Source organism: Liolophura sinensis, chromosome 6 (assembly GCF_032854445.1).
Source record: "Liolophura sinensis isolate JHLJ2023 chromosome 6, CUHK_Ljap_v2, whole genome shotgun sequence".
Taxonomy (NCBI): Eukaryota; Metazoa; Mollusca; class Polyplacophora; order Chitonida; family Chitonidae; genus Liolophura; species Liolophura sinensis.
The window spans coordinates 55,216,512-55,243,764 of NC_088300.1; the positions used below are offsets into that span (position 1 = coordinate 55,216,512).

At 38.1% G+C, this 27,253-nt stretch overlaps 4 protein-coding genes across 8 annotated transcripts in view; 2 read left to right on the top strand and 2 right to left on the bottom strand.

The window, feature by feature from the left end:
- Positions 1-1,191, bottom strand: part of LOC135468189 (ankyrin repeat and SAM domain-containing protein 1A-like) — a 75,091-nt gene extending 73,900 nt beyond the window's left edge. For all 5 annotated transcript variants that reach the window (XM_064746294.1, XM_064746296.1, XM_064746291.1 and 2 more), the window contains exon 1: positions 998-1,191. In XM_064746294.1, coding sequence (XP_064602364.1) covers positions 998-1,113 — 116 coding nt within the window. In that variant the 5' untranslated portion in view covers positions 1,114-1,191. The remainder of the gene's footprint in view (positions 1-997) is intronic.
- Positions 1,192-1,391: 200 nt separating this feature from the next.
- On the top strand, positions 1,392-7,276 carry LOC135466289 (lysoplasmalogenase TMEM86A-like). Its single transcript, XM_064743705.1, has 2 exons — positions 1,392-1,522; positions 2,766-7,276. The coding sequence occupies exons 1-2, from the start codon at positions 1,502-1,504 to the stop codon at positions 3,477-3,479; spliced, it is 735 nt and encodes a 244-aa protein (XP_064599775.1). The 5' UTR covers positions 1,392-1,501; the 3' UTR covers positions 3,480-7,276.
- A 1,225-nt stretch (positions 7,277-8,501) lies between these two features.
- Positions 8,502-16,789, top strand: LOC135467362 (uncharacterized). The gene is made up of 7 exons (XM_064745133.1): positions 8,502-8,770; positions 9,312-9,546; positions 10,414-10,514; positions 11,460-11,516; positions 11,965-12,086; positions 12,795-13,083; positions 13,442-16,789. Exons 2-7 carry the CDS (start codon positions 9,402-9,404, stop codon positions 13,802-13,804), a joined length of 1,077 nt encoding a protein of 358 aa, XP_064601203.1. The 5' UTR covers positions 8,502-8,770; positions 9,312-9,401; the 3' UTR covers positions 13,805-16,789.
- Positions 16,790-19,762: 2,973 nt separating this feature from the next.
- Positions 19,763-27,227, bottom strand: LOC135467363 (uncharacterized). The gene is made up of 8 exons (XM_064745134.1): positions 27,144-27,227; positions 25,043-26,162; positions 24,343-24,467; positions 23,161-23,328; positions 22,231-22,369; positions 21,622-21,792; positions 21,202-21,423; positions 19,763-20,580 (listed from the first exon to the last, which is right to left on the bottom strand). The coding sequence occupies exons 2-8, from the start codon at positions 26,100-26,102 to the stop codon at positions 19,763-19,765; spliced, it is 2,703 nt and encodes a 900-aa protein (XP_064601204.1). The 5' UTR covers positions 26,103-26,162; positions 27,144-27,227.
- Between the last annotated feature and the right edge of the window lie 26 nt (positions 27,228-27,253).

Genomic DNA, 27,253 nt, shown 5'->3' on the forward strand with positions numbered 1-27,253 from the left:
TTGATGCAAAAGCAAAGTTTTTTGCAATGATGTCAGGGATTATAAAAGGTTCATGTATTTGCATTTTTTTTTTCAGTGTGCATGTACTGGTAAATGTACTGTGTTCACAGGTTTATTAGAATGACTACATTTGTATCTCATTACTGAACATCTGTTTATTGTGTTTTACATCGTACACAAGAATATTTCACTCATATGACGAGGGTCAGCACTACGGTGGGAGGAAATCCAGAAGAACCCGGCTTTTTTGCCACGTACAGCCGGAGAGGAAGCCAGCAGTGAACTGGACTTGAACGCACATCAACCACACTGGCGAGAGGCTCCTGGTTGATTGCGATGCGCTGGCATATTTACCACCCACAGAATATTAGGTTAATCAGCCATACACATGTAAATGCAAACAATGCATGGCTTTAAGAACTTTTCAAACTAATAAATTTGCACATTCATTCATTCAGTGCAGCAATACATCATGCTTAAAAACCATTCAAAAAATCCTTCTATTTTGGAACCTTGAGAATGCAATAATATACACAATAATTGTATAATTGGTATCGTATATCAATATTTTAAATAAATTCTTCAGGAAAAAATAAAAACTATTTAACAAAAAAATTATTTTCCTCAACAATGCATTCGGAATAACAATTACATTGGGACTTCTCTAACATCATTCATCATTCGCGGTGTATCCACATTGTCTCAATGACATCCTAATCTAGATGCCGTCTTCAGCTAAAACAATGACGCCAGAGACATTTTGTTTCGTTTTCATACACGTCTCTCTTTATCTAGTAAACTGTAAAATAATATTAATAAAGATTGGGCGTAAAATTTACAGACAGTTCCAACCGACAAGGCCAAAAGTGCAATCGTATAGGCATTTGATCGCCTGCACTTTTAGCAGACATTAACACATGACACACAGCAATCTCCATACTTCACTGATTTAAGGTCTTGACATTTGGCTTAAGTGACACACGACACTCGGTATTACCTCGACAGGGACAAGGCTGTTAGACCTCCACGTTTGCCTTTGCCACCAACCAGTCTCTCTATGGCAACAACATTACCGTTCCTTGCTGCGTCAAGTAAATCTTGCTCTTTTCCCATTGTAAATTGCTGTTTTAAAATAATTACAAAGGAATAAGTGTGATCCTTAGTGGCTTCGGCTCTTCCTGATCAGCCATATTATTCATCAGCCAGCGCCGACTGGCGGTGACCTGAATAATCACATTCAGATTCATCGTGTGCTGCCTTAAGAAGAATGGATTGGATTGGCCTACATGACGACACTCCCCCAGATATTGACCAATCGCTGATAGTTTCATTTAGAATTGAGCCAGTCCATTTCTGGAGTGACGTCACGTGGCTTTTGGCCTAAAATAGATATCGGATGTAAACAACTGCACAAGTGGTAGGGGAACGACCTGTGCGAAGAAAGGCTGATACTTAATGTGCGTTTGACTTGTTCTCATTGAGTTAGCGTGAATTTTTCAAGATGACGAAACCATTGACTGTCGTAAGTAAAAAAGTGCTTGTTCAATTTAATTTTAGACAAAGCTATTTGTGCGAGTAACTTTTGATTGAGGATTCCAAACGTCTGACATATTTTATTTCGTCTGATCGAGAGACTGCCAGTGGCAGTCCTCGAACTGCTGGAAAAGTGTCTTAGTACAATCCTTTTAATTAGAGGTGAAGTGTCAGATAACGTCACCATGTGCCTAATACTTTAATTGACAAGAGTGTAAAATAGGTGGTCTTCTGTTACTTAGCCGTGAACGTATCCAACAGCTTCGAATAGCTTTCCTTTGTCCCACACAAATGGCGTTTGGCCACCCGTTACGCTAGTGAATGGAGTTTGTCAAGGCCCATTGAAGTTGATTTCCCGTCCAGATAGGAGCTGTTCTTAAAATTTGTTATGTATATATATACATATATATATATTATACTAGTGGTTTATGTTGTGTGGGGTGAAGAGAATTATTTAAAAAGCTTTGGTCGAAAAAGCTGGCAAAGAAATGAGCGATCAGCTGGTAGGCGGAAATGACGATTGCTGCCATTATGTACATTTGCACGTGACGGTTTAAAAGCACGTGACATTTAGCGAGCTGTGTAGGTGGTGGGTTATTCAGGTTTCTACTCACGTGTTTTATAATTACTTAAAGGCTACTTAGTTACAACCAGAATATAGAAACATAATTAAGAGATTTGAATAGGTAATTTAGTCTTCGCGACATTACTTTTTGTAATATTGCAGAATCCCTGTTAAGATGATGGGGACACAAGCTCATTGATTTTGAGACAGCAAGATTTTCTTCCAGTGATAAAATGCTCGAGTATAATCCTTGAAAGCGTCATATTAAGACATTTAAATTGGTGTGACTGAAGTATGCTTTTAAAATAATAAAGTTTCATGAATGTTTATTCCTCTGTATGAGATGTTTTATAATCATCTATTAAATGCATTTTACTTTTCATTAGTACTAGCTTGTAAATCTATGGTTTGAAAAACTGAAACGGACAGTCAAAGTATTAAGCTGTGTGCATCCTCCTCTTCCTGAGCGTAGAACTTTTCTCAAAATAAATATTGTAGTGTTTCTTTTACATACAATGCATATACAACTTTCTCATATAACTTTATCTCACTGTCCTATTCTTATGGTGTGAATTAATTTAGCTTGAACACACTGATCTCCAGAAATTTGGATATTGAAATATCGATACATGTGATGCATTGCTGTGTTTTTTCTATATATTTTCAGTTGAAAAGTGTTGGCCCAAAGCTAGTACCATTCTTCAAAACATTGGCTATCTTTTTTGTGCTTTTTGGAGAAGAGGCCAAGTATGGATCTATCTTCTTCTGCATCATCAAATGTTTACCAGTGATATCACTGATATTGTTTGTGTTACTACACGGCATGAGTTTGTCCGAGCACTACTCATATTCCAGGAGAATTCTCACGGGCCTCATCTTTGCTTGTCTGGGGGATATCTTTCTTGTCTGGAAAGATATGTACTTTGAACATGGAATCCTGATGTTTGCTGTGGCACAGATTTTGTATGCCTCTGCATTTGGGTGGTCTCCATTCAACCCGTACGCTGGATCTGTGCTGGGAGCCATAGGTGCGGTTGTGTACTACTACCTACAGCCTGCTTTAGATGGGCCAATGGTATACCTGGTGGGGATGTATGTCGTCCTGATCTCCACCATGGCATGGCGGGCCATTGCCCGTGTGCAGTTTTTTGATGACCTGTGGACCTGGACCAAACTCTGCGGCTGTGCTGGAGCTCTGCTCTTCATGACTTCTGACCTCGTCATCGCCATTGATAAGTTCCTCTTCATGGTGCCATTTGCCCATCAGATTGTCATGCTGACCTACTATGCTGCTCAGTTTGGAATTGCGCTGTCTGTCGTGGACAGTCAAGTGGACTCAGTAATGAAGAAAACCAAGTCTAAGATCAACAGTGTTATGTAAACACCCCCCCCCCCCCCCCAAAGCTTAGATGATGGGTCAAAGGTTAGTTCTGACCCCATCTTGGGCGGTATTACTGTTTTTACTTGTGGTAAATTCCTTCAGTGGTGCCATTGTCAAGTGCTTTGTGTTGTCCAAGTTGCTGTATGCATTTTCTGTACCCTTGATGGTGTTACTTTACCGGGTTGGCAGTAATGTGTACATGTAGGTATGTGTAGTCCCTGGGCTAGAGTTTAGCTGTTGGGTACAGATGTTGGTATTATGGACTAAGAAATGAGGTCAAGTTGACCAGCTGTTGAGTGAGAACGCTATGGAGGAACTTATCCTATGGTTCCCCCAACACTGTGGATAGTTCACTCTGCATCCCTTTGAAGCAGCTGTGTAGAGAGATGAACATCCAAGGATAGTAGACATAAGCAGGTTTGTACTGAATAACATGTAGTTGGCTGTTCTGGCCAGCTGATCAACATGGGGTCACGGCCTACTAGGTACATGTACATTAGTGAGGAAATCTGCTCTGTTAATAATGTAATGTCCTCAGACTCAAGGTTTCGTTTTCTTCACAAGCACTTTTTGCTCCTTAACATTCACCAAGATTAAGAGTAGTTTTGTTATATTACTGTTAGTTTGTTCAGTGTGACTGTCCTGCAGTACTGTCAGTTGAATATATGGTAATGTTAATGGTTCTGGTGACTTTGATGATTACTTATACTTAAGTACATGTGTAATTTCAGTTGCATACAAGTACATGAGCATGTAGGTTCAACCCATCTTTCAGTGATTAAAAGAGGACTTGTACATCAGATTTGGTTGAAAATACCTGTGTGATTATCTATGCTGGTTACAGTTAGTGCACCTTCCAGTCATACAGTATATTTCTTGCAGGATTGAAGAAAAAAAAGAAAAAAAAACACAAAAATGTGATGTGATATATATTAGGACAAGTGATATCTGACCTGTCCATTTGATTTGATGTTTTGCTGAGTTGATTATGTGAAACCCTGGACAAGCATTTACACATGGACATTCCTGATCTTCAGGGGATCATTGCTTGTTGGCTGACAATGGAGATAGGATTTCTTGGGTTAAAAACATCAGCCTTGGTCCTGTTTGAATAAGTGTACAGTGCCGAAAAATTAAGCTTTGATAAGCTGGATGCCTATCTCACCCACCAGGTTCGTCTAATCAGCAATGATTCCATATCCCTTTAACACTACAGTTGAAAACGAAGCCTGATTCTGAAATTGAGGCTATTGAGATTATTGTGTCACACGACCAGCGTGGTTACAGCCAAAGATTTGTAAGGTTATATCCTAGAGATAAACCTGTGTATTGCCATTATGTTGTCTTTCACCAGTTTCACAGTTTTATTGTTGTTCATGTCATGAAAGAACAGTTATGTCAAGTCACCATTGGTTGATTTTATTGCAATATTTTGTACATACAGCTGATGACCACAAGCTTGTCAAAGTTACCTGTATATTTAAAACCTGTCACGCTCTAGTCTCAACCTACCTGACATTGCTCCCTTACCACATAACAAGCAGTTGTTCAGTTTAAACCATAGAAAGATGTTCAGTTTGGAGTTTCCTGATAAGGGGAAAAAATTCAGGGAACCAATACACATACAAACATGTATATGTATGTACATCTAATAGCTATGTTTACAAGAATATGGGACAATTGAAAAGGCCATAAGTACTTTGACAAATCGTAAAACTTTTTACCCAGGTTTGTGTCATCATCAGGCCAAGGTCATGTGATTTACAAGAACTGAGGTATGTAGCAAAAAAGATGGACAAGGTTTAATGAACATAGGGCCTGTAACAAGTTAGGAAAAAAAACTTAAAATGTCATTACAATTTTTCACAAATTCATTAGATTGTTCATGTCAGTAACATTGTGTACCAAAAAGGTAATTTTGTCTTATTTACAATCATGATATTTGATATAGCGACATTTTTGTTTTGAATTGATCCTGTTGGATATTTGTCAATGCAATGTCAATGCAACATGTTGAGGACCATAACTGAGTCAGTGAAATCTCTGCTCTGTTTAAATGTTCTCGTCTTTTGTTTTTCTTTTTTAATTTATTACACTTTGGAATTGGGAGTAGTGTCTTTAGCAATCTCTATCCATGTATGTGCTACTCATTTGCTTTGGTTGTCTATAACAAAATTATTTTTTAGGATTATTTTGTTTTGTGGACATTCTCAACTGAAAGGTTTTTTTCTTCAACCAGAAATGTGCTTCTGTTACTTATATCAGCCACTGTACATAGCACCTTGACCAGACCTCTTACAGACACAGTCTCTCTCTGACACACCAGTAGGAAATATCAACTTTCTAGTTACGTGGGGGCCTCCACGGCAGAGTTAGTAGGAGCATCTTATCAATGCGGTCAATGTGCGGGTGGTTGTGGGTTCCCCCCGGGCTCTACCCAGTTTCCTCCCACCATAAACCTGGTCGCTGTCGTAGAAGTGAAATATTCTTGAGTACGGCATAAAACACCAATCAAATAAATAAATAAATATCAATGCAGTTGCTGCAATTACAAGCTGTTGGCTTGTCTTGCCGTGACTTAATGCCCACCTTCACTCAGCCAGTTTGGCCTTATCATCCAAAGGGAGCTAATCTTGTGTGGCTCATGAAACAAACTATTCTGATATGACATACAGAATGATATAATATTCCAGACTTGCAGATCTATGTGTGGGCAATGATGTACTATTCAGACCATTTGCACTTCTCTGTGTGTGCTTTATTGAATAATTTAGACACGAACAAAACCCCAAATGCCTTTAATTACAGTTTATCTAGAAACATTATTAAACATTAATGTTATTGACTGATTATTTGGTTTTGCACTTTATAACATGCCAGTATGCTTGGAACAATAATTGTTGTTACTATCTGTGGTTCCACCACTAAAGTACAGTGTAGTACATTCAGATCGCCTTGTGTTTAACAAGAGTGTATTGTGGATATATGGAAGGAAATTTATGAAAACGAAATGATTGTTAAATCAGTGAGAACTTGTCAAATGTTTATTAAGTTTTATTGTAATCCACTTGCCAAAGTGTGCCATTAATAAAAAAAGTCCTGCACATCATAAACACCTGAACCATATTAATTGTTCTCTGATTGAGAAAAAAAAAGGATCATGGTTGATTAACTTAGTTTTTATTTGCATAAGTGCTTGCCATAGCATTTTTTGACCAGTATTTTCATGTACAAAAGGTTATTTATGACTTAGTTGTAGAATGTATTCAAATATTGATCTGATATGGTAAAGCGGGGTATGGTTTGCAACAATATCATATATAGACAAAGAGTGTAATGCTTGGACACGTGTGATTGCAGGGTACATGTAGCTTAAATACATCAGATGATTCATCGGGCTTGGCATGCACCTGTGTTTTGTGTGATGCCGTTGTGGTATTGTGTTTTCCAAGACTTACGCTGACTTTACATTTATGCCCTGTAGGCATGTGTATATGTAAATACATGTATTTGTACGGGCTCTACATACGGTATCATAGCATTACATTTTTCTCTTATGATCGAATGATGTATATTTTTTATTCACTCCGTGGTATGAAATGATTACATGTTTACATGTATTTTTTCTCTCTCTCTTTCTCAAGTGTAGCACACATGATATGGAAGTATATAACCTGATTCTTGTCAGTCTTCCACCATGAATTCCAACGCAACTCCTGTTATATTTACATTGTGAGTTGACCTCTGTTAGTAATATTGTCATATAAATGTCATAAATAAAGGTTTATCTGATCTGAAATCTCGAAAGATTCTATCTTTTCATTTCTCTTGAGTTTTTGTTCTAACTTTTATGTACAGTAAATCGCCTATAATTTTATGCAGTGTCTCACCAATTGATTGTTACCCTTTCATTGAAACGCCATGAAAAATGAAGTGTTATATGGTTAACTGTAAATCATAGTCACATAAGTTTCACATTTTCACCAACTTAATACAGCAGGGTGAATAATTGTGGAAAACTGTGATGAATTTATAGTAGGCTATATACTGTACTGGCAATGATAAAACATTGGGTAACAAATGCATCTCCTCAATATTCAACTCTTCAAAATGTGTTGCCATGCTCAGTAATTAGTCCAAGGTAGTCCAATGTACATACATTAAATGCTTGACTGGTATGAAGACAACAAAAAGAAATGTTTAAGATCTCAATTCATTGAGAAGCTTCGAGTGGGTTAGAGGGGTAGTGGATTGATAGGGTGTTAGCTGGATGTTGGCTCCAACTATAAGCAAAGAGCTCTGATCTTTGAAGCAGTTAAACATTCGTACAATCATCATGTATGATTCGACAAGTGTGTAAGCCAGCTATATTTGGTGTTTTAGATGCATACTAATTTCCGCTTCTATAGAATAAAGTGAAAGTGATTGGTGAGAGACAAAAGCTGAACATACTACTGAGTACCAGTATTTATTTAAGAATGATTTTTTATTTTTTTTGATGTAGTTTGTGTTTGTTGTCTTCGGCATGACACATCAGCACTTTGGCAGTATTGTCTGACTCAGTCACAAGACAACACTGTATATGTACACGCACCTAATCGCTCCACATCATCATATGACTGAAAAATTATGAACTACAATGTAAAACTCTAAGTAAGCATTTATTCATTCATTCAGTTCAGTCGATGTTCATTTTCAGTGTTCATGTAAATGAGGAAGATATACTGTATTTTTGCATGCCTGTCTAATATATTATTTGAATGTAAATTTATGGTAAGTTTTCAAACATGCATTAAATTTGAATTATGACAATATTTTAGAATATATTAAAAACATAAATTTTATTAATATTCTGGTTTGACACATTTGTTACCGTAAAGGATAACACAAAATTCTGTCATAAGTATGTTGCAGGAACAAGGGAGGTAATAAGGGTAGTTTCGTTGAAAAATAGGGGGAGATAAGCCAATCTGAACCTAAACTGTTGCACTGGGATTAGCTCTCTTGCGTGTTGCACAAAAAGGAAATCCGAAGACAGCAAAGATCCGCTCATCATTGCGCAATGCTTCAGTGAACCCACTTTCAGGGGAAAAGGTGATGCATTGTGATATACAGTGCTCTTGTGTTTGTGGCCATCGTTGAGTGTTGGGTGTTTGGACAGATTTTGTTCTTTGAGACCTCTTGAAAGAGTGTTAAGTGTCTTTTGTACGTTCATACATTACAACAACAACGCAATAAGTAGGCCTTCAACAGAACCAACTCGCACGAGCCACAGACTTGTAAATTATTGTGTAAGTGCATTGATTATGATATAGACAAGTATCCTGGTTAGTATTATATTATGGAGTGGAGGGTTGAGAAGTTTATGAAGTTGCCTTTGTTCGTCTTTGACTATTTTTGAGCTGTTCATTGTGAAATCTGGTTTTCAAAGAAAAGTTAACGGATTACATGAAAAGGAGTGTAAAACAAAGATTATGTTTCTATGCCAAATGAAGAAAATTATGCCCCGGAATTTTGGCTAAAAAAATTCATTTGGGGGGTATTTTTATATGTGTTAATTAATCCTCTGTATTATACATACTTTCCATCAACGGCCAGATTTTTTCAGATTACTTGAACACCACCCTGAAATGTCCAAACCCGGTGAACCAAGTCACTGCAGTGTTGACAAGGTGACAAGTACACAGGTACTGCATGGCTTTTGTGGACCAGCTTAGTGCCCCTATCCGTCTGTTCTCCAAACCTCTGCACCCATTCAGCCAGAAACTTTCGGTCTGTCCCCAAGAGAGTTCTTTTTAAACAGGGAACATCATATACCCTTTAACATTGCAGGTAGAAAGCATTTGTACTGTGTGACCTCACCTCTTGTACAGTGGAAGAAAACTGAGATAATTACCTTGGATTCCACTGGACTGTTGAAGCATGGGCTACATTAAGTTGATCTGCTTCTGTATCTGGGCTGTGCAGAAGATTGACAGTCTGAGAGACAAGCAGGTTACCCAGAAACGGCCTGGCAAAATCTTAAGTTGGATTACTGCCATTGTGATTGCCCTCCAAATAGCTTCAGGTAAGAGACATCATTGTAAGTTTATCCTCTTGGGACTAGTTTGTTTCAGGGAGACATAGTCATGTATGATAATATGATCGAAATAATGATTATGTTGTTGAAAATAACATGAAAACACAAACAAACAAATTAACAAAGAACTGGGTAGAATGTGGCTTATACTGCAGAGATGTCTAGTGCCCTAGAGAAACACTTGTTTTCATGGTGCCTGACAAGGTGAGGTCCTCTACCAACCAAGTTTCTTCAGATTACACAACACAAATAAATAAGTAAATAAGTGAACTTAACAGTGAATTGTTGGCTGTAAAAGTTTTATTACAGTTATTCTTTACTGGACTTACTTGTTATTTTTGGTCGCTGACTTTGCCTGCAGCAGATTACACAAAAGTAAAATATCCTGCAGTAGTTTTTAATTTTTCCACTGTGTACTCAGGTGCGTGCCAGTGTCAGAGAAACTATATATTAATAATGTAAGCTACTCATAGATTCTTTTATGTATGAGTATCTTGGTGTGTAATGCACACATGCATACAGTACGCTGACAAATACTGTATTTCACCTGAAGTTTTGTCTGTAAAAATGCGCTTACAGGATCACACATAAAGGCCTGACAAAAAATAATACTTTTGATACCAAGACTTAAGTTTTTCTTTTGAGAAGTTAATCACACTTCACAAAGAACTCTTTAATGGCCCTGTAAGGTAGATGAATCAATCAGAAGAAAGCAAACTGTGTCACTTGATAAATGCGTTGAAATAGTCATTAAATGTTCAAAGTTGGTCATGGAGAGTGCGTATATGTGTATAATATAAATTACAAGTATCTGACTGTCTGTTTATGTAAAATTGTTCATGTTTGGTTTCACAGGCATTGCTTTGTCAGTGTATGGCACTCTGATCCAGTCCCTGCCATCATCCAAACTGCCTCCTTCAGTTAGCCTCCCTGTTGTCTGGTGGATTGGGATTGTGGTAAGTGTGATGGTATTTTCCGTTTCCAGAAGTAGTATAGCAAGTGCAACAAATCTTCCATTGGTAAGATGCACGACTGCCATCTGCTGGAACATATATACAGGGTGCAGGTTCAATCCCGTGTTTGACAAGGACTTTCTAGATTTTCCCACATTCATTAAATGTGGGGCATTAAGGGGCCATTCACAGAGTCTTTTGTTTGTTAAGAACCACTTCTCTTCTGCCAATACGATGTCACACTGTGTATGTAACACATGAAAAGAGTTTGTAATTGATCTCACTGCTTGTAGGGGTCTTGGTGCCAATTAGTGGTTGTCTTTGGCATTGAGACTTTGCCAAGTGTTTTTCACTTTTATGCAAGTCTGTACATGTATGTCACACGTTGTCATCAGTAACTTGACAACGATCAGTGGTTTTCCCCGGGCTCTCCATTTTCCTCCACCCCTAAAGCTGATTATCAGTGTGTACATGTAACTGACATTAGTCAATTTCTCAGCCTGGTCCTCCGTGTCATTGTGTTCTATTTATAATTTTAGCTTTAGGCAGTATTTTGGAAGGTGTAATCATAACTTTGAGCAAGCACTTCACTTGTAGTGTTATCAGGATGGCTATTGTGATTATATATATATACATGTTTTTTGTTTTTTTTTGGTGATGGTGATAGTGTGGTAAATGTTCTAATAGCTTGGCACAGCCACTCATCATATTGTATGAATGGTACAGGTACGAAGTTTAAATGATGTCAGATGACTGTGGTTGTCAGAGGACTGCAAGATGTTCTGTTCCACTCACTAAGCTGTCCTTCCATCAGCAGTTGAGTTTCATAATTTTTATGTGATTCTCCTGTAGAAGAATGCTAGATTATATGTATGGAGGCATGGGTGAATGATGAAACATTTTTGTCCACGGTCAGCACATATCAGTGTCTGTTGGTTTTCATTTCAGCCCATTGTTGCTGGGCTCTTGGGAATTATTGCAGTCTACCAAAGAAGAAGAAAACGAGTAAGGTTTTGTAAAGAATTTTGAAATGTGTTGTGCAAGACATCTCTGATTATTATGTGTTGTGCTTGTCTTTTTTTTGTGTGTGTAATATTACTTGATAGTGTGTGTCCCATTTGCATTACTTATAACTTGGGTGATTTCATAAGATAGAGATGTAACAGAGTTTTCTGTTACATGTAGTTGTGGCCTCACACCAGACTGAAGTTGCATGAGAAAGATATTCCCAAGTACACCATATATATAGATGAACAATCCAAAAAAAAATAAAATAATGATGTATACACAATTTAATTATTGTTTAAATGTAGCCAGTGCTGTTTGAGAACCTTTTAAGATCATAGAGGCACCTGTTTATCTTGGCTTAGGATATTCAATGTACAACACAGTTTGAGTCTGATGTAACATGTTTAATTTGTCTGTACATGTACCCTACTTTCTTTTCCTGTAGATTGTTATCTGGATACTTGTCAATGGAACTTTGTGCCTGGGTAATGGTATCCTGATGTCTTACACTGATGTGCTAACACCTGAAGCTTATGGCTTAAAAAACGATGACATTGACAGGTGCAAGTAAGTGTCAAGGCATTGTTCCCAGCCTCTGTTGTTACACTGTCCACCTAGAATGCTCTGTTATTAAACTCACAGTGGGGTGGCTATTTCATACATGTACATATTTTTGGATCTGGGGCCTGTGTGGCTTAGTTGGTTAGCGCACTAGCACAGCATAATGACCCAGGAGTCTCTCACCAATTCGGTTGCTGTGAGTTCAAGTCAAGCTCATGCTGGCTTCCTCTCCGGCCGTGAGTGAGAAGGTTTGCCAGCAACCTGTGGATGGTCGTGGGTTTCCGTCATGCTCTGCCCGGTTTCCTCCCACCATAATGCTGGCCGCTGTCGTATAAATGAAATATTCTTGAGTACAGCGTAAAACACCAATCAAATAAATAAATAAATTTTTGGATCTGTCCAGAAATGCATCGTGAATGTCAAAGTGTTCTGCCTGATGTGGAAAAGGTTTTTGGTATTCTGTCTGGCATGTAATAAATATATGTATGTTGTGTTATCATAACCAGGAGAAAAGAATGCAGCAGTATAATTATCAAAGGCAAAATCTTATTTCTGGGTCCTGCCTGGTTTCCTCTATCCATAAACCTTGACTGCCATTGATAAAAGAAAGTAATTTTGAATATGATATGAAACCAAAATAAATACATAAATTTGATATGAGAATTAAACATCTGTATGTTCGGGAGATAAGAGTTCATTTGTTCTGTTATGTAGGAATTCCTCATGGATTGATCCAGTAACCACCACCACCACCACCACCACCACCACCACCACCACCACCTCTCCCTATTATCCTCATCAAGAAGAAAACTATTATCATGAGGAGTCATCAGAGGATAGTAACAAGGAGGTTCGTCTTAGCTGTGAGATGGTAAAGACCCTGGGGGTGGAGCTCATACCAGGACTGACCTACAGTCTGCTGACTTACCTGGGGCTGATCATCTTGGTTACAGTGTTTAGCTCTGTTATTGGCTGTTGTCTGCAGGAGTGCATCCATGATGAGGTGAGCCACTTGTTAACTTCTACACTCCATACTTGGATCATTGATGCCAGCTATCAGTCTCCCTGATGACAATTTCACTGGGTAGATCATTCAACTCAAATCAAAGCAGTTTATATTTATCCTTATTCCTCAACATTTTAGCATACTTTCAGTGCAATTTATGCACATTTTTAATTTGATTTTTTGAGGCAAACCCACATTGAATGGATTGGTCAGGTGAGGGCTTCACAAATAGTACAGTTTTATTGGTAATAATGCCTTCAGAATATTTTCATTTACTTGTGTCAATATCTCGTAAGCTAACTGGATACATAATGACCATGATTTATCCTAACAATGCGTTGTTCACTCTTTACAGTATGGTGGGCCGGAGTTTGTACCTGTGGAACAGTCCATGGACAGAGGTAGGATGAGTCAGCAGTTTATGGCAGTCCCTTCAGGCCACACAGGGGAGATGTTTGCCCCACTGCACAGCCCTCCCCCTGACAGCTACCCAGGCTATGCCCCACAATCTGGCATTCATCAACCCACCAGCTACTGGCAGAGTCAGTATCCCCAGAGTGTTCCTCAATCTGGATACCCTAGCCACTCTCCCCAGACCCAGTTCTGGGCAGTTGGGGGCGCACATCCGGCCCCTCCGAGCGCACCACCTGGAGATAACCACTCTGATGAGGGCAGCGAAGGTTTCCAAGTGGAGAGCGAGCGCCAACTCCTCATGTAAACAGGCATTAGTGACGCAGATGGGCATGATTAAAAATGGCACATTTTCATTTAAATTGGTGTCGACATTGCACTCCCTGAAGCTTCCAACAGCCTTATGGTGTAGACTATATAAGCTTCTTGTAACATAAATAGACGATCATGTTCCCTGGCAAGTTACGTAAGCCATTACATGCTGACATACAGTAACACCATGCAAACTACATGTATAATACAAACCTATAATGTGAATGTTATGGTGATATATTCTTGATACAAGAGGAAATAATTCCACAGAACAAAATGGAGTCCAGTCACTCCCAGCAGTCTTCCTAGTACCAAACACTTTCATCATGAAAATTGTTTCATTGTTTGTAATCGCAGAAATGCGCAGTAGTTGTGATATGGGGCAAGAATTCTTTGTTGCAGTAAGACACGTGTTAAAAGATGAACATCAAAAATTTGAACCACTAACATGTATGTATCAGGTAATGTAAAGAATGATTGTCATAGCTAGTAAACAAAAACCTGTGATCACAAGTCAAATTTCTTTTTGAAAAGACTCTGCCATAAGGCAACGCTATTAACATGGAAAGTTACAAACTATTCATGACAGACATTTGTGAAAGTGAGCCCTGAATGCCCAAAATAGGTTATTTTCAAGAGTAAAACAAACATTCATTATTGAAAGGATTAAAGGTCATATTAAATGACCACTATCTTTACTGTTGATAGGGTGCTAATTAAATTGCTCGGGAAATTTGGATTCTGATCTGACAGTGCTTAAGTGTTTGTGACTTACATATATCGTATTACTGTGTTGATTCACATAATTATTATTATAATTATACTCTTGCTGGGTTCCTCTCCGGTCGTACGTGGGAAGGTCTGCAGCAACCTGCATATGATATGTTAGTTTCCTGTGGCAGGCCCTGGGCTCTGCTCAGTTTCCTTGCACCATAATTCTGGCCGCTGTTGTATAAGAAAATATTCTTGAAAATGGCATAAACACCAATCAAGCATGTTACATACAGTGTAACTGGTGACTTGGCAAGTTCCAAGCTTGCACGTCTTGTCCAGGAATGGAATTCTAGATTTTTCCTGACTGGTGGTAGAGTTAATTTCATGGCACAAGAGTGTGTCAAGGTCACCTCAACTCCTGGCTGACTAATCTTGAACTAGGTATGGAAGGAGAAAAGAATAACGTCTACAAGTAGTCTTGAATTTCGACTTCATGTATGTTAAGTGTATCGTTATTAACATTGTTATTGTTTGGTAATTCCCAGTTTTTAATTGCAGAGATGGAATTTCTGCAACATTTATTGTATGTTTCACTCATATGGTTCAGTCTTGATGAATTCAGACCTTCTGACATTCTGCTTTATACATTTTGAAATTGTTCCTACATGATTTGGAATAAGTTTTGTGTCATTGTAATGTTTTTGCAGGGGGACATAAGAAATACATATTGTGCAAGTATTTGTTCTGCATTGTCCAGACAAAAAAGATTATAGTGTTACACATGTGTGTATTTTTTATATCAGTGGGTTTATGTAGTTTAGTTATTTTTTTTCTCCAGATCTGTATTATGTAGCTATAAATATGGGGAAATTTTGAAAAACATCAAAAACTGTTGGCTTATTGAAAGATGAAGTCCTTATATGCCAGTTTGGATATAGATGTATTCTCCTGTACTGTTATTTCAAATACTCATGCATATGACATGTCATGAATTGTACAGTTTTACATTTATCCCTTTACATGTACTTTATGGAGGAAGTGGTTATATCAAGAAAGGTCAACATAGTTTAATAAGCATTTGTTTGTTAATATTGAAATCAGCATTCTTAATCTCTGATAAAACAAGAACATAAAAATGAATTTTCTGAGTTGTCAACAGATATAAAATGTGCAATAATATATATTTGTTACATAAAGGTGAAGTGCATGCCTTCATAGGGCAGAGAGATATTCAGATTGTATTACCTCATTTCACATTACACTGCCAAAAATAGGACTTAATTGCTCCCTTACACCATACAAAAAAAAAAAGACAAAGAATTCCAAATAAATAAGAATTGTTCTACTCTTAGGAAATGAGGATATTCCTTGAATGAACAGTGAAAACTTTAGGCCCTCACCTGAAAGAATTTGATATTAAGTAACCGAAAAAATAGTTCATTTTGGATGCTGATTAGGATGTTTCCTTTAGATGTAAAATGTCTTGCCACCCTGTTTGGAAATCATGTTTTGACATCATAGTGCAATCAAGCATGTAACTAATCCCTAGGACATCTGGTTGTCCTATTAACAATAGTCTTGTTTAGGTTTGGTAAGATGTGTCTTCATGTATGACAGTTCAGAATGGTGTACAGGATGACATCTGTCTGAATCTTTTTGGCTCTTGTTTTCATCAGTACTGTAGGCATTTTGTGCCATTATTGTGGGCTGGCCCCATAGCTTTCCTGAGCTCTGAAATCGGCGGACTAGGATTCCAGCTGAGCTTCCACACAGACCTATTTCAGAAAGCTAAGCTGTGAAGGATAAAACATATCTCGGATCTAACCTTTCCTGGTCCGTGGCAGACATTCATATTGAATTTTTTTAACGTCTGGAAAAGCTTAAATTCATTGCTGAATATGTTTGCTTTGGTTTGATTCTGGCCTTTTCATTTTCTTTGTAGTTTTTTTTTTTGCGACATTTTTCGCACTTTGAATCATTTGATACATATACACATAGGTAAATGTAGTTTTCAATTTTTGGCATTTTTTACCCTTATTCACTGCCTTTGATTTAGCTCTCTTGTTGATTTAGATTTAGTTTACATGTACTTGGATGTCCATTTTGTTAGTCTTATAGTGTAAACATTTTACAAAAGAATTTCCGTCACTTTTCTAAAATGGCATTTATTTTCCTGATGTTTCACTCTTGTACTGGTATGCATCCTTTTGGAACATGTCTAATTGTATTACCATTGATGTCAATAAAGTGTGACATTTACAAATGATACCTGTGTTACTTATTTTGTGAAGTGTACTCATAAGACCAGTAGTGTTTAGAAAGATTTTCATCTCGCTGAAGTCCATATCCAGTGTAGCCACATTATACTGACTTGTTTGGGTGGATCCATGGTCAAATGGTTATAATGCTTGCCAGTCAATGTTTACTGGGCACAAGAGGTTGGGCTTTACAACTGTCCTTGGGCAATGTAACCCCCCACCTCACCCCGATGTTACTGTTTGTGGGGTCAGAGGCTCTTATGTTGCCATTTGCTCAACAAGGTTTGTTCACACAGTCCATACATGTATGTCACATGGGAAAGTTTGTCAGGAACTTACCAGAGGTTGGTGGCATGTATTGAATGAATATGACAAATAGTAGACTACAACTTCACTGTTTTTTCTGCTGTAGCCAAATGCAGTCATGATCACAAACCATTCTGATAGCCAGAGAACTGAGCATGTACATGGGCAAAGTGTTAAACCAACAAACTTCTAGCTGTATCCTGACCCTAAATCCTCAACAAATTTGACCGCCTACAAAGTACACAGATGAACAGATGGAAAAGTGTTCTATTTCAGCAAATTATGTTTTAGATTTTCTGTGAAAACTCCAAGTGACCATTTTACTTTAATCTTCAAAATGTTAAAATGCCTTCAAATCTACTGGTCAAATTTGTTAAGGATTTAGGGTAGTTACAGGTAAAGCTGGTGGAAACATAAGGCCTATCCTTTTTATGTCCTGTAGTAAATAAATGACACCACCACACTATATATATTTTCACAGACTTGCTGTGTATGGCTCTTTATCCTGAGCAATATAATTTACACCACTGTGACTACCTTCAAAATCTAGTAATCTACAGGTAACACTGATTTCATAGACAATTTCATAACAGAGTACAACAGCTGCCTACTTCAAAGAATCTGGACAAATCCGAGGTTTGAACAGCTATGCATGCATGTGAGGAAAACAAGGACTTGTTAACATTCAGAAATAAATAACGAGACCGACTTAAACATTTTCTAGTTCAAGCAATCAACATGCACACTGACATCAAACGGGTCTGCTTGACGCAAAGGGGTACATAAGTCAACATGTGATATATGGCTGTTGATATATATATATATATATATATATATATACACACACACACACATTGGTCTTTTTCTATGGCCGACTATATAAGTTAAACATGTACTTGTATGTTGTAACAGCCAGGCGTATAGGTAAATGGCTGAGCCAGGGTCTTTCCTGGAATATTCATGTTTTCACATTATGGCCAAGTACTTCCAAAAGTAAGACTACTGTTAAATTTAGTCTCACTCACTTTGTGTATTAAGATGACAGTGGAATCAACATTTAAGTCTGATTTAACATTTTATACACTTTCGAGTGGCAAGCTCCTGATAACCTGCCTTAACTCCCCAAACACCACATGCCTTAAAAAGATGGCTGTATTGCATACTCTAATTGTATTTAATGAACAGCACAGATCACAAATGACATTACATTATTCAAATTTGTCTAAATTTTGACACTATGTAAACAGCATAAATCTATTTAGAGCAGAAACAGCAAGTTCCGATTGATGCTATAGTTGAAAATGTAGCACTGGTTACCACTTGAAAACTCACAAAACATAAACAATTGACTGTCAGAGATGGCATGGGATTAAGATCCTTCAGCTACAATGTGAGCAAAAATTTTTCAAAGGGACTTCTTTGCCTACCAGCTTATTGTGTATTGACACCAGTATGTACTTGACAATACAATATTTATGAAATCAATGTCACCACTTTTCCTATTATAACACAAGAGAAAATATCTAACTGTCATACAGATATCTGACATATACTTATTACAAGAAGTTGTCACAGAGAGAAATGTGTCAAAATGAATACTTCTTGGGACTTCAAAGTTAAATAATTAATGCTGATGGTTCCTTGAGAAATATTATTTCTATTGCATGTATGACGCAGATGACTATGTACAGTACTACTACATCCTCCTAAAATGCAGTTCTATTGTTTTGAGGCCTGTCAAATGAATAATATTGTTCACTTAATGCTATCCAATTTAAATACTGTTCAAACATTTCAAATATATTGTAATCAATTCTACAGATATATGAAAATCTGAACTGCATAATTAATGTCCAATAATGAATTTGATGTCCTAACTAATGCTGGCGGTGTGGAGTAAGTTACAGGACATTGATGACATTTACAAGCGCAGGTGTACTGAGCGCACTGTTTTAACATGCCTACATGCAGTTGTGGATGATTCACTTATTCACACAATTTCCAGAGCCTGGCTCAGGCATGCACTTTTAATTCTATTATTCACCCAGCCAAACTGCTCAAATGTTTACACTACCAATGTAGAGAATAAACATCTTAAATTTTCATCAATTTTATACAGTTTACACCAGTTATTAAACAGGTTAAATAACATAAATACTTTGATACATGCATGCTCTGTATCACACAAAAAGAATCTTTGAAGCACCCTTTGACAACTATGTGAGCAATCCATTCACACAAAAAAAATATTTCCAGTCACATATAAATATAAAAAAAAAATGCTACATGGAAGTTTTGTTTTAGAATTGAGTTCACTGATAAATGACATTAATGAAGAAAAACTCAAATAATACAGATCAAAAGAAAGTCAAAATTCAAATTATATAACTGATATGTACGAGATACAAGTACACATCAAAAATTGACATGTACTGATGACAATATTATTTTCAATAATTCCATCATTTATGGCATATTATTAAAGCAAAACTTCCACAAATATTGAGCTTTATAATTAAAAAAAAAGAAATAGAAAAACTGCAATTCATAACAAAACTATGCACCAATTTGCACCAAGTCATAAACAAAAACCAAACAAAATTCATAACAGATGTAGAAACTCAATATTCAAAATTCATAGACATGTTACCAAAAAAAAAAACAAAAAAAAACAACTATGTGGATTGAAAGGGATTAGCCCAGTTCAAACTGGATAAATTAAATTGTGAATTGTCCAGCTCATCTACAAGACATGGGTCAATCTCAGCCAATAAGTGACTGATACTCTGAGGGTTGTCTTTAGTCTGGCAGTCAATGTCACCTCCCCCGTGAAGAGGAGAGAGGTCGGCAGAGTTTATCTGTAACAGAGAGGCGTTCGGAGTGTCAAGCAGACCATTTGCTATCTTCAACCAGGCCTCCAGTGACTTCACGGGAGTCACAATGGTCGGGGAGTCACAGTCGAAGTTAGCAGGTAAACAGTCCAGGAAGCTCCCGTTGCACAGCCCACCCAGTCTGCCAGGTGTCAGACCAGCAATGGGTGACAGCCACTTGGGAGAGTCCGCCATAGACTTGAGTGGTGTTGATGATGCAGTCGGCTCAGCTGCTGGTGTGTCCAGAAGTTGCCGTAATGGAGTAGGTAATCCATTCTCTATATCATTGTCTAACTGGCTTTCAGTGATAATTCCACTGTCCTTCACAGGTGTGCTATTTTTCTGGACAGTTCTGTTGCTTTTGCCGGATTTCTTTCTCTTTGATTTTGACTTTGAGTACATTTTTGGTTTAGGTAGCCCTGGTTTAACCTTTGTTCTCTTGCTGGGCTGTTCATCACCCGTGGATTCCTGGAGGAGTGTGGTTTCTACGTCCATACAGCCTGCTGTGTTCCACGCTTCTTTGATCACATTGCAGGTGTCAACCTTCCTTTCCTCAGATGCCACAACTTCAGGGCTGCAGGGGACTACACCTGTATTAACAGCACTTGACAGCTGCTCATTCCCTGAAACATAGCAATACGCTTAGTCCAAGACACAAACAAGCCAAACACAGACGCTGGAGTCAACTGTTCAAACTCCACTAACGGTTCCCTACCAGCATCACTACTTTCACGAAACATATTATTTTTCATAAATAAGATTTAATCATTTTAAAGTATTCAGGTTACTAAAAAGTTTGCTAGTTTAATTAGAGCTCTGTATGAGTGTAATAGTCAATAATCGTATCAAAACAACAAAATGCTATGCTATCCACTTCAGAGAGGTATACATGTGGTAAATGACCTAATGTTTCGTACAGGACTAAGTCACCCCTTTTGCCTAAGCTCTATTGATCTTAGACAGTTGTTTTGAGGTTTCTTTAGAAGGTAGGATGACAGACTACTACGAAAGTTTCAGCACCAAAAGTAATGTTTTACCATGTTTATTTACCTCTTAAAATACATTTTTTCTTACCATATTGTGTTTTACACTATCAAATTATAGAACAACTCTGGATTAGATTGGTCTACAAAATTAGGTGCATCCGTTTCTGTATTTATTTAACACACAAACATCTAATAACGACTAATACCCTATAATAAAACTGTACTGAAAATATGAATTATTCATTTTGACTGACATACCTTGATACCCTTGGGCCTGATTGAGTATCACACCTGTATCCATGGGCTGGGGAATTGGGACTGGCTGATTAGCACCAGGAATCATGGATAACTGTGATGTAGTGGATGGCAAGGCACCACCCAGAGAGCTGATGGGTATAAGTGCATAGGCCTGAAGAGTTCCTCCAGGGTTTCTCATCAAAGGTAACGACACAGGTGGGCGTGGCAGGATGGGCGTAGGACCTTCAAGATAATTATGTATGAATGAATGAATATGGCTTAACACCACTTCGGTAATAAACAAGAATATGTTTAAGCTTAGGACAATTAGGACAAGTACAGTTACAGACTCCATGATATGAAAATTTTTGATGATGGTTGCACAGATATGCTCCTTGGCTAAACAGATCTGTGGTCCTTCATCATACTATGCAAAAATACCTTTCTTTTCCTTTTTCTTGAGGTGCCCAGATTGAGCTGCAGGTTGGTTACATGATTGCCCAGGAATATTCAGCTGAGTTAGACCTAATGAGGCTGCATTGAAGAGGGGCACCGATGACAAGACATGTGTAGTCAGGGACTGGTTGTAGTTATCCTGTGAGGCTAGAGTATCTGTGAAAAAAGACCGGACATTTAGACCAGCATACAACTACTGACCTGATGTGTCTGTGTTAAACAGCACACAGCAGTTAGTGTTATAGGTGGAGGATGCCTGAGAGCCCAAGTAAAAGACCACACTTTAAAAAGTAACTGACACTTTCCCACATAAAATGCACAAAACGTCACCTACAGAGACAGCTCAGTATGTATGCTCGTATGAAAACCCGAAAAACGAAACTTCATGTAAGACCATGAAATATAAAACAAATCCTGTCCAATTTTTTGTGAACATTAATGCATGCAAATCTTGGAAATTCTCTGCCCAAGGCAGCCTTGACTCACGACCTCACCCAGTAAATCTGTGACTCAAATTACAAGGCCTATCTCAACTTTGATTAAGCTACTTTATACCACAACATATTTTTGTTTCTAATCAAAGCAGAAGCATACCTTTAGCCTGGGAGGATTTGGAGTATTTCATTTTCTTGGAATTACTGTCCTTCACAGTCCAATGGGAACCGTGCTGTTTTGGGTTAGAAGGAACTCTGACGAATATGTCATAAACAGACAAATTGTGACGGATGGAATTCTGAAAGACAAGCAGTAAATATAAATCATTTGATCTTCATTGTTGCGCAATATGTGGGTATCTAAAATCTGTAGTAACACATTCTTTCAGAATTTACAAGTATAGAAAAAACAGTCTGTTGAGCACATAGTGTAGCCTGAAAGGAAACCCATAGTGTCTCCATTGTGGACCCAGTTTTCATCAGTTACTTAGACCTTGGAAAACTTGTCAAAACAGAGTAGCAAAGGCCGCAATACATGCAAGGGTTATAGATAATGTGAATAACAAGCAGTGATGCTTGTGTGAGCAAAAACTGAAAGTTAATCAAACTACACATGCCCAGCCACACTTTGTAACTTTAGTACACTGCTTTTCCCACACTGAGAAATTAAATGCAGTTTGGGTCGGCTGTAAAGCTACAAAACACACAAGCACAGTAGCCAGAGGTTAGTGCTGGTAGTTAGCATGCTCCTTGCTAGAGTCCAATCACAGGCTGTCCAACAACTTGGTTGCTCTGATGAATGTCTTGAATTGTGGACCCAGTTTCGCATAGCCCATGACTGAAGAAAGGCTTTGTGAGGTTACCCCCTGTTTTATGACCCTACTAACACAAGAAGACCGAACTACGAATTCAATCTGGTAAGATAAGCTGCTGGACTTATCAATTAAATTGAGTGACCTTCTCTCGTCATCTTCATCAGTCTAGTATCCTCCAAGACGGCAAGATGGGAGACTAAATTACGGATGAGAGAACTGAAAAAAAGTATTATGACTTAAGCTTCGCATGATCTATCCATCAGTACAATAGTTACCCTCCAACCAGGTTTTGCGGTGTACTTGTAAAATGGGAATGTGTCTTCAATCCATTTGCAGATTTCTCGCAGTGTCATCTTTTTGTCTTCACGACTGTTCATGGCCATACGGATCAACATCATGTACGAGTAAGCAGGTCTTTTGTGTCTTCCACACTCCAGACTTACCTACAAACAACGGCAGTATTATGAAATAGTCAGTAATTGCTTTGATTTTCCCTTTTTTTTTTAAGCTTTATTTCAGTTACATGAATATCTTAACACATTTCGTTTGCAGGCCAGATCATTTTTTTTTTATGTATTTATTTATTTCATTGGTGTTTTACACCGTACTCAAAGAGTATTACACTTATACGACAGCGGGCAGGATTATGGTGGGAAGAAAACGGGCAGAACCCGGGGGAAACTCATGCCCTTCCCATGTACTGCTAGCGAGGAAGCCAGCATCAAATGGACTTGAACTCATGTTACCGCCTGTGTGAGAGGTTCCTGGGTCATTACACTGCACTAGCCCACTAACCAACTGAGCCACAGAGGCCCCCATATTTATAAAGATGAGGTCATGCTCTCAAGCTACCTAGTATTGGACTACCTAGTAAAAGACTACATATTGGAGAATAAACGCAAATGTTCACTTCAAGCCATTCAAACTGAATGTTCTGTATTTTTCCTCTAATAGCGAATTTATGAACTTTCAGAAAATGTGACTCTCAGTGCCTTGAAATTTTCTGTTTTTGGGCAAAAATTAATTTTTTTTAATACATGTAACTCCAATTCAACTCAAATTATGAAAGGTTATGCATGCATAGAAATGTAAAAGCATTGCCATATATGGATGAAGATGGCCGGTGTGCAATGGTCGTTCAAAATGGACCCCTATGATTCCTTTCATTCTCAGCAAAAGCAATTCTGACGTCAAGATTCACAGACAGATTGACATATGTAACCCATGTGTTTCCAGCAAGAATGAATACAATTTGTCATATACATGTTCTTGAGAGACAGTTCAGCAAACAGTGCACCACAGTGTTGAACATTAACCTCATGCATACTGTAGGAAAGTGCAGAGAAATGCTAACCTAATTCATCCTCAAACACTTATATTTAAGCCTACAGCCTGCAAGGCTACTTCATTAATTCACGATATACATGTGTAAGCCCTGATAAAGAAATTCTCGTTACCCTTTCAATTTCTTTTCCAGTTGGAATAGCTCCTGGTTTACTTTTAGGGACCAGCCCTTCAGATGCTAATCCACCAAGCCACTGAATATTTGTCAGGGAATCATCAAGGTTCACACTCTTCTCACCTAGCGGAACAGACACACAAGAAAATGTTTGGAGGTAATCTGTGGCATTCTGATGTCTTTAAACATATGTGCATTTGAGTACAAAAAACAATGTAAAGACATATTCATTCATTGTCACAAAAGGATTCTATACACTATTACACATGTTATTGTAAATGTAGTACTTGAGAATATTTCACTCATATAAATACTTATAGGTCACTTTTATGGATGCAGGAAATCTGATTGACCGGCAAAACCACTGACTCTTACAAGTGACTTTTGAGACTTTCCCCAGTCAGCATTGGTTTTCAACAAAAGCTACATATAGCCATACTAGCTAAGCTGAAGTTACGCCAGGCTTAAATCTTAATAAAGGTCATATCCTTGTACAAAGCAAATGACACTTTAGTCTGGGACAAAGTCAATACAGGACTTGAGTCCTGATACACTTTTGAACAACTGGGCCCAGGATTCTTACTAAAAATGTTTTAGAGTGTCAGTCAGGTTATGTCTAACAAAGGTATTTTTAATGATGACCCGATAAAGATGGATTTACATCAGTGTCAAACAGACACTAATATTATAACTGTTACCTTTAATGTCAGAGGTGACCTTCTGACTGGTGGAGGCCTGCACAGGGCCTTGACTGTCGGAGTTAGCCTGGATGGTAATATGTATTTGTGTCGCAGGGGAGCTAGTTCCAAGAGTATCAACTTTATTCGTCACTGGTACAGAACTGTAGGTAATTAAAGGTGTTGTGCATGATGTGTTACCGGATGTTAACAGCACTTTAGGGGAATTTGCAGTCTTTCTGGAGCATTTCTGATTCGGCGTACTTGACTTAGGGAAAGACGGACTTTCCTGAACAACAAATATTTTCCTTACAGCTCCAAGTTTTTCTGGCAATTCAGGAGTAGGTGTTTTGTATGCATGGCGAACAAAGTCAGGAGTAATGGTGCATTTGTTTTGAGATCCAGAAGACACAGGAGTTTTATTGGAAAATCCTATGACAGTGCTCGCGTCACTTCCGCATGATGGGCTTGCAAACAGTTTTCTATTAAGAGCCACGTTCGTTCCCGTCAGATCATTTGGACTGAACGTGATATTACGGCCAAGTGTAGGTCTTTTTACTGATGTTTTAGCATCTATTACATTTACATCTTTTCTGATACAACCACTTGTCTGATATGTTACTTCTGGAGACTTTGATGCAGATTTAATCCACTTGTCTTTCTGATAGCATAACTTGGGACAGAGTACCAAGCCTGACTTAGTTTGAGTTTCTGGCAGTTTACTAGTAACCCCAAACACCTCGGCCAGTTCAGATGAAGATGTGTAAATGTCTTCATCCTCAGACTCATCACCAATATTTGCCAAGTTCCTCTTTACTCGGTCTCTGGTCCTCTCATTCAGTTCTAGTCTTCCTTGTGAAATTGTCACACCAGTATCCTCATTTTCTTTCTTCATGCAGATAGATTTCATTCCACCTGACTCAGCCTGGGCCACATGCTTGTTATCCTTCACAGCAATCACATAGGTTTTGTTACCATCTTGAACAATCTTAACATCTCTGAATTTTCCATCAGCTGGGCTACGTACATTGTAGACCACTGCATTGCACATTTTATCCAGCAATTTACTTGTTTCTGTCATTTTCAAACAGGCATGTTACATGGAAATTGCATCACTGATCTGCATAAGTTCCCTTGACTTCTGTGGAAAAAGCAGAATAAAAGCAAATGACATATACAGACTTGATATTTCACTTGGGAATACATGCAGCAGATATTGATCAGCTGTGTCAAATAAGAACTATAAAACCATATAAGTCTTCTTGCATAGGAATATCGTACTATCAGAGAAGTGCATGACTAGGCCAGAGGTTCTTTAACCCAACAAAAACATGATACAACATCACAGGGTGGATCTTGTTGGGCTGTTATAAAGACTAGGGTTACATTACATGTAACTTTCCACCTCACTACTTACGTTAGTTCATTCATGCCTCGCTGAATGAGGCTGGCCAAACATGGGTTGATACTCGAAGAGACCCTGTTCAGATGTAGTCCATGTGACAAAAGCATGTGACACACCCACATACATCTTCTACCCTTACCCTGTTCATCTTTCTTAAAGGCATCTAAAAACCATGTTCTAGCCCATCAACTTGAGTTGCGTAGTGATAAAAGCAAAAGGCTAAGATCCCAATATGCTGTCTGATGCAAGTTCGAATCCACAGCATTCCAAAACAAATTAAGTAAATCCTTTCAAAAAAGTATAAATCGCCAATTATACAGTGCAACAATGTCATATTAATGACAGTGACACGTGACAGAATCTACAATGATAAACGTCAAGAAAAATCAGTCAAAGCATACGAGCGTGAGGAAAAAATGACGTCAGAATGCACGTGGAAATCAACACGTAAATATAACTTCCTTAGTCCTTACAACTCCCTAGTTGGGGTGGCAGGAATGTACAAAAATTACGTCAACAAAAGACCTAGTCTGGTTGCATAGCAGTGATATTCAGTATTTCAGCGGGAGGTCCGAGAAGTCTGTCCACATCACTATGTCAGCTGACCAACAGGACAAAGTCTTGCCCATTCTTGACCGAACAACAACACCGTCTTTAACTTTGCTTAACAAACACGGGACATCAAAAAAATAAACAACCAAATTCACCAACACTCACCTATCTCCTCAGGAGTACATCATTTTAATGCTCGTGTGAAATGATGAGATGTTCACTAACCCAGCGAAAAGGCCTGGACAGATCCGCAGCATGTCTGAGCAGATCTTCGC

What these genes read in the sequence shown, in the direction of transcription:
- LOC135466289 (XM_064743705.1), top strand. Translation starts at nt 1,502, where the DNA reads ATGACGAAACCATTGACTGTC. An exon ending in TGACGAAACCATTGACTGTC is followed by an intron (nt 1,523 to 2,765) that starts GTAAGTAAAAAA and finishes ATATATTTTCAG; the next exon opens with TTGAAAAGTGTTGGCCCAAA.
- LOC135467362 (XM_064745133.1), top strand. Translation starts at nt 9,402, where the DNA reads ATGGGCTACATTAAGTTGATCTGCTTCTGTATCTGGGCTGTGCAGAAG. An exon ending in TCTGGTGGATTGGGATTGTG is followed by an intron (nt 10,515 to 11,459) that starts GTAAGTGTGATG and finishes TTTTCATTTCAG; the next exon opens with CCCATTGTTGCTGGGCTCTT. An exon ending in GATGACATTGACAGGTGCAA is followed by an intron (nt 12,087 to 12,794) that starts GTAAGTGTCAAG and finishes TCTGTTATGTAG; the next exon opens with GAATTCCTCATGGATTGATC.
- LOC135467363 (XM_064745134.1), bottom strand. Translation starts at nt 26,102, where the DNA reads ATGACAGAAACAAGTAAATTGCTGGATAAAATGTGCAATGCAGTGGTC. An exon ending in GGTCACCTCTGACATTAAAG is followed by an intron (nt 24,468 to 25,042) that starts GTAACAGTTATA and finishes CTGTTCCGCTAG; the next exon opens with GTGAGAAGAGTGTGAACCTT. An exon ending in TCAGGCCCAAGGGTATCAAG is followed by an intron (nt 20,581 to 21,201) that starts GTATGTCAGTCA and finishes GCTATGTTTCAG; the next exon opens with GGAATGAGCAGCTGTCAAGT.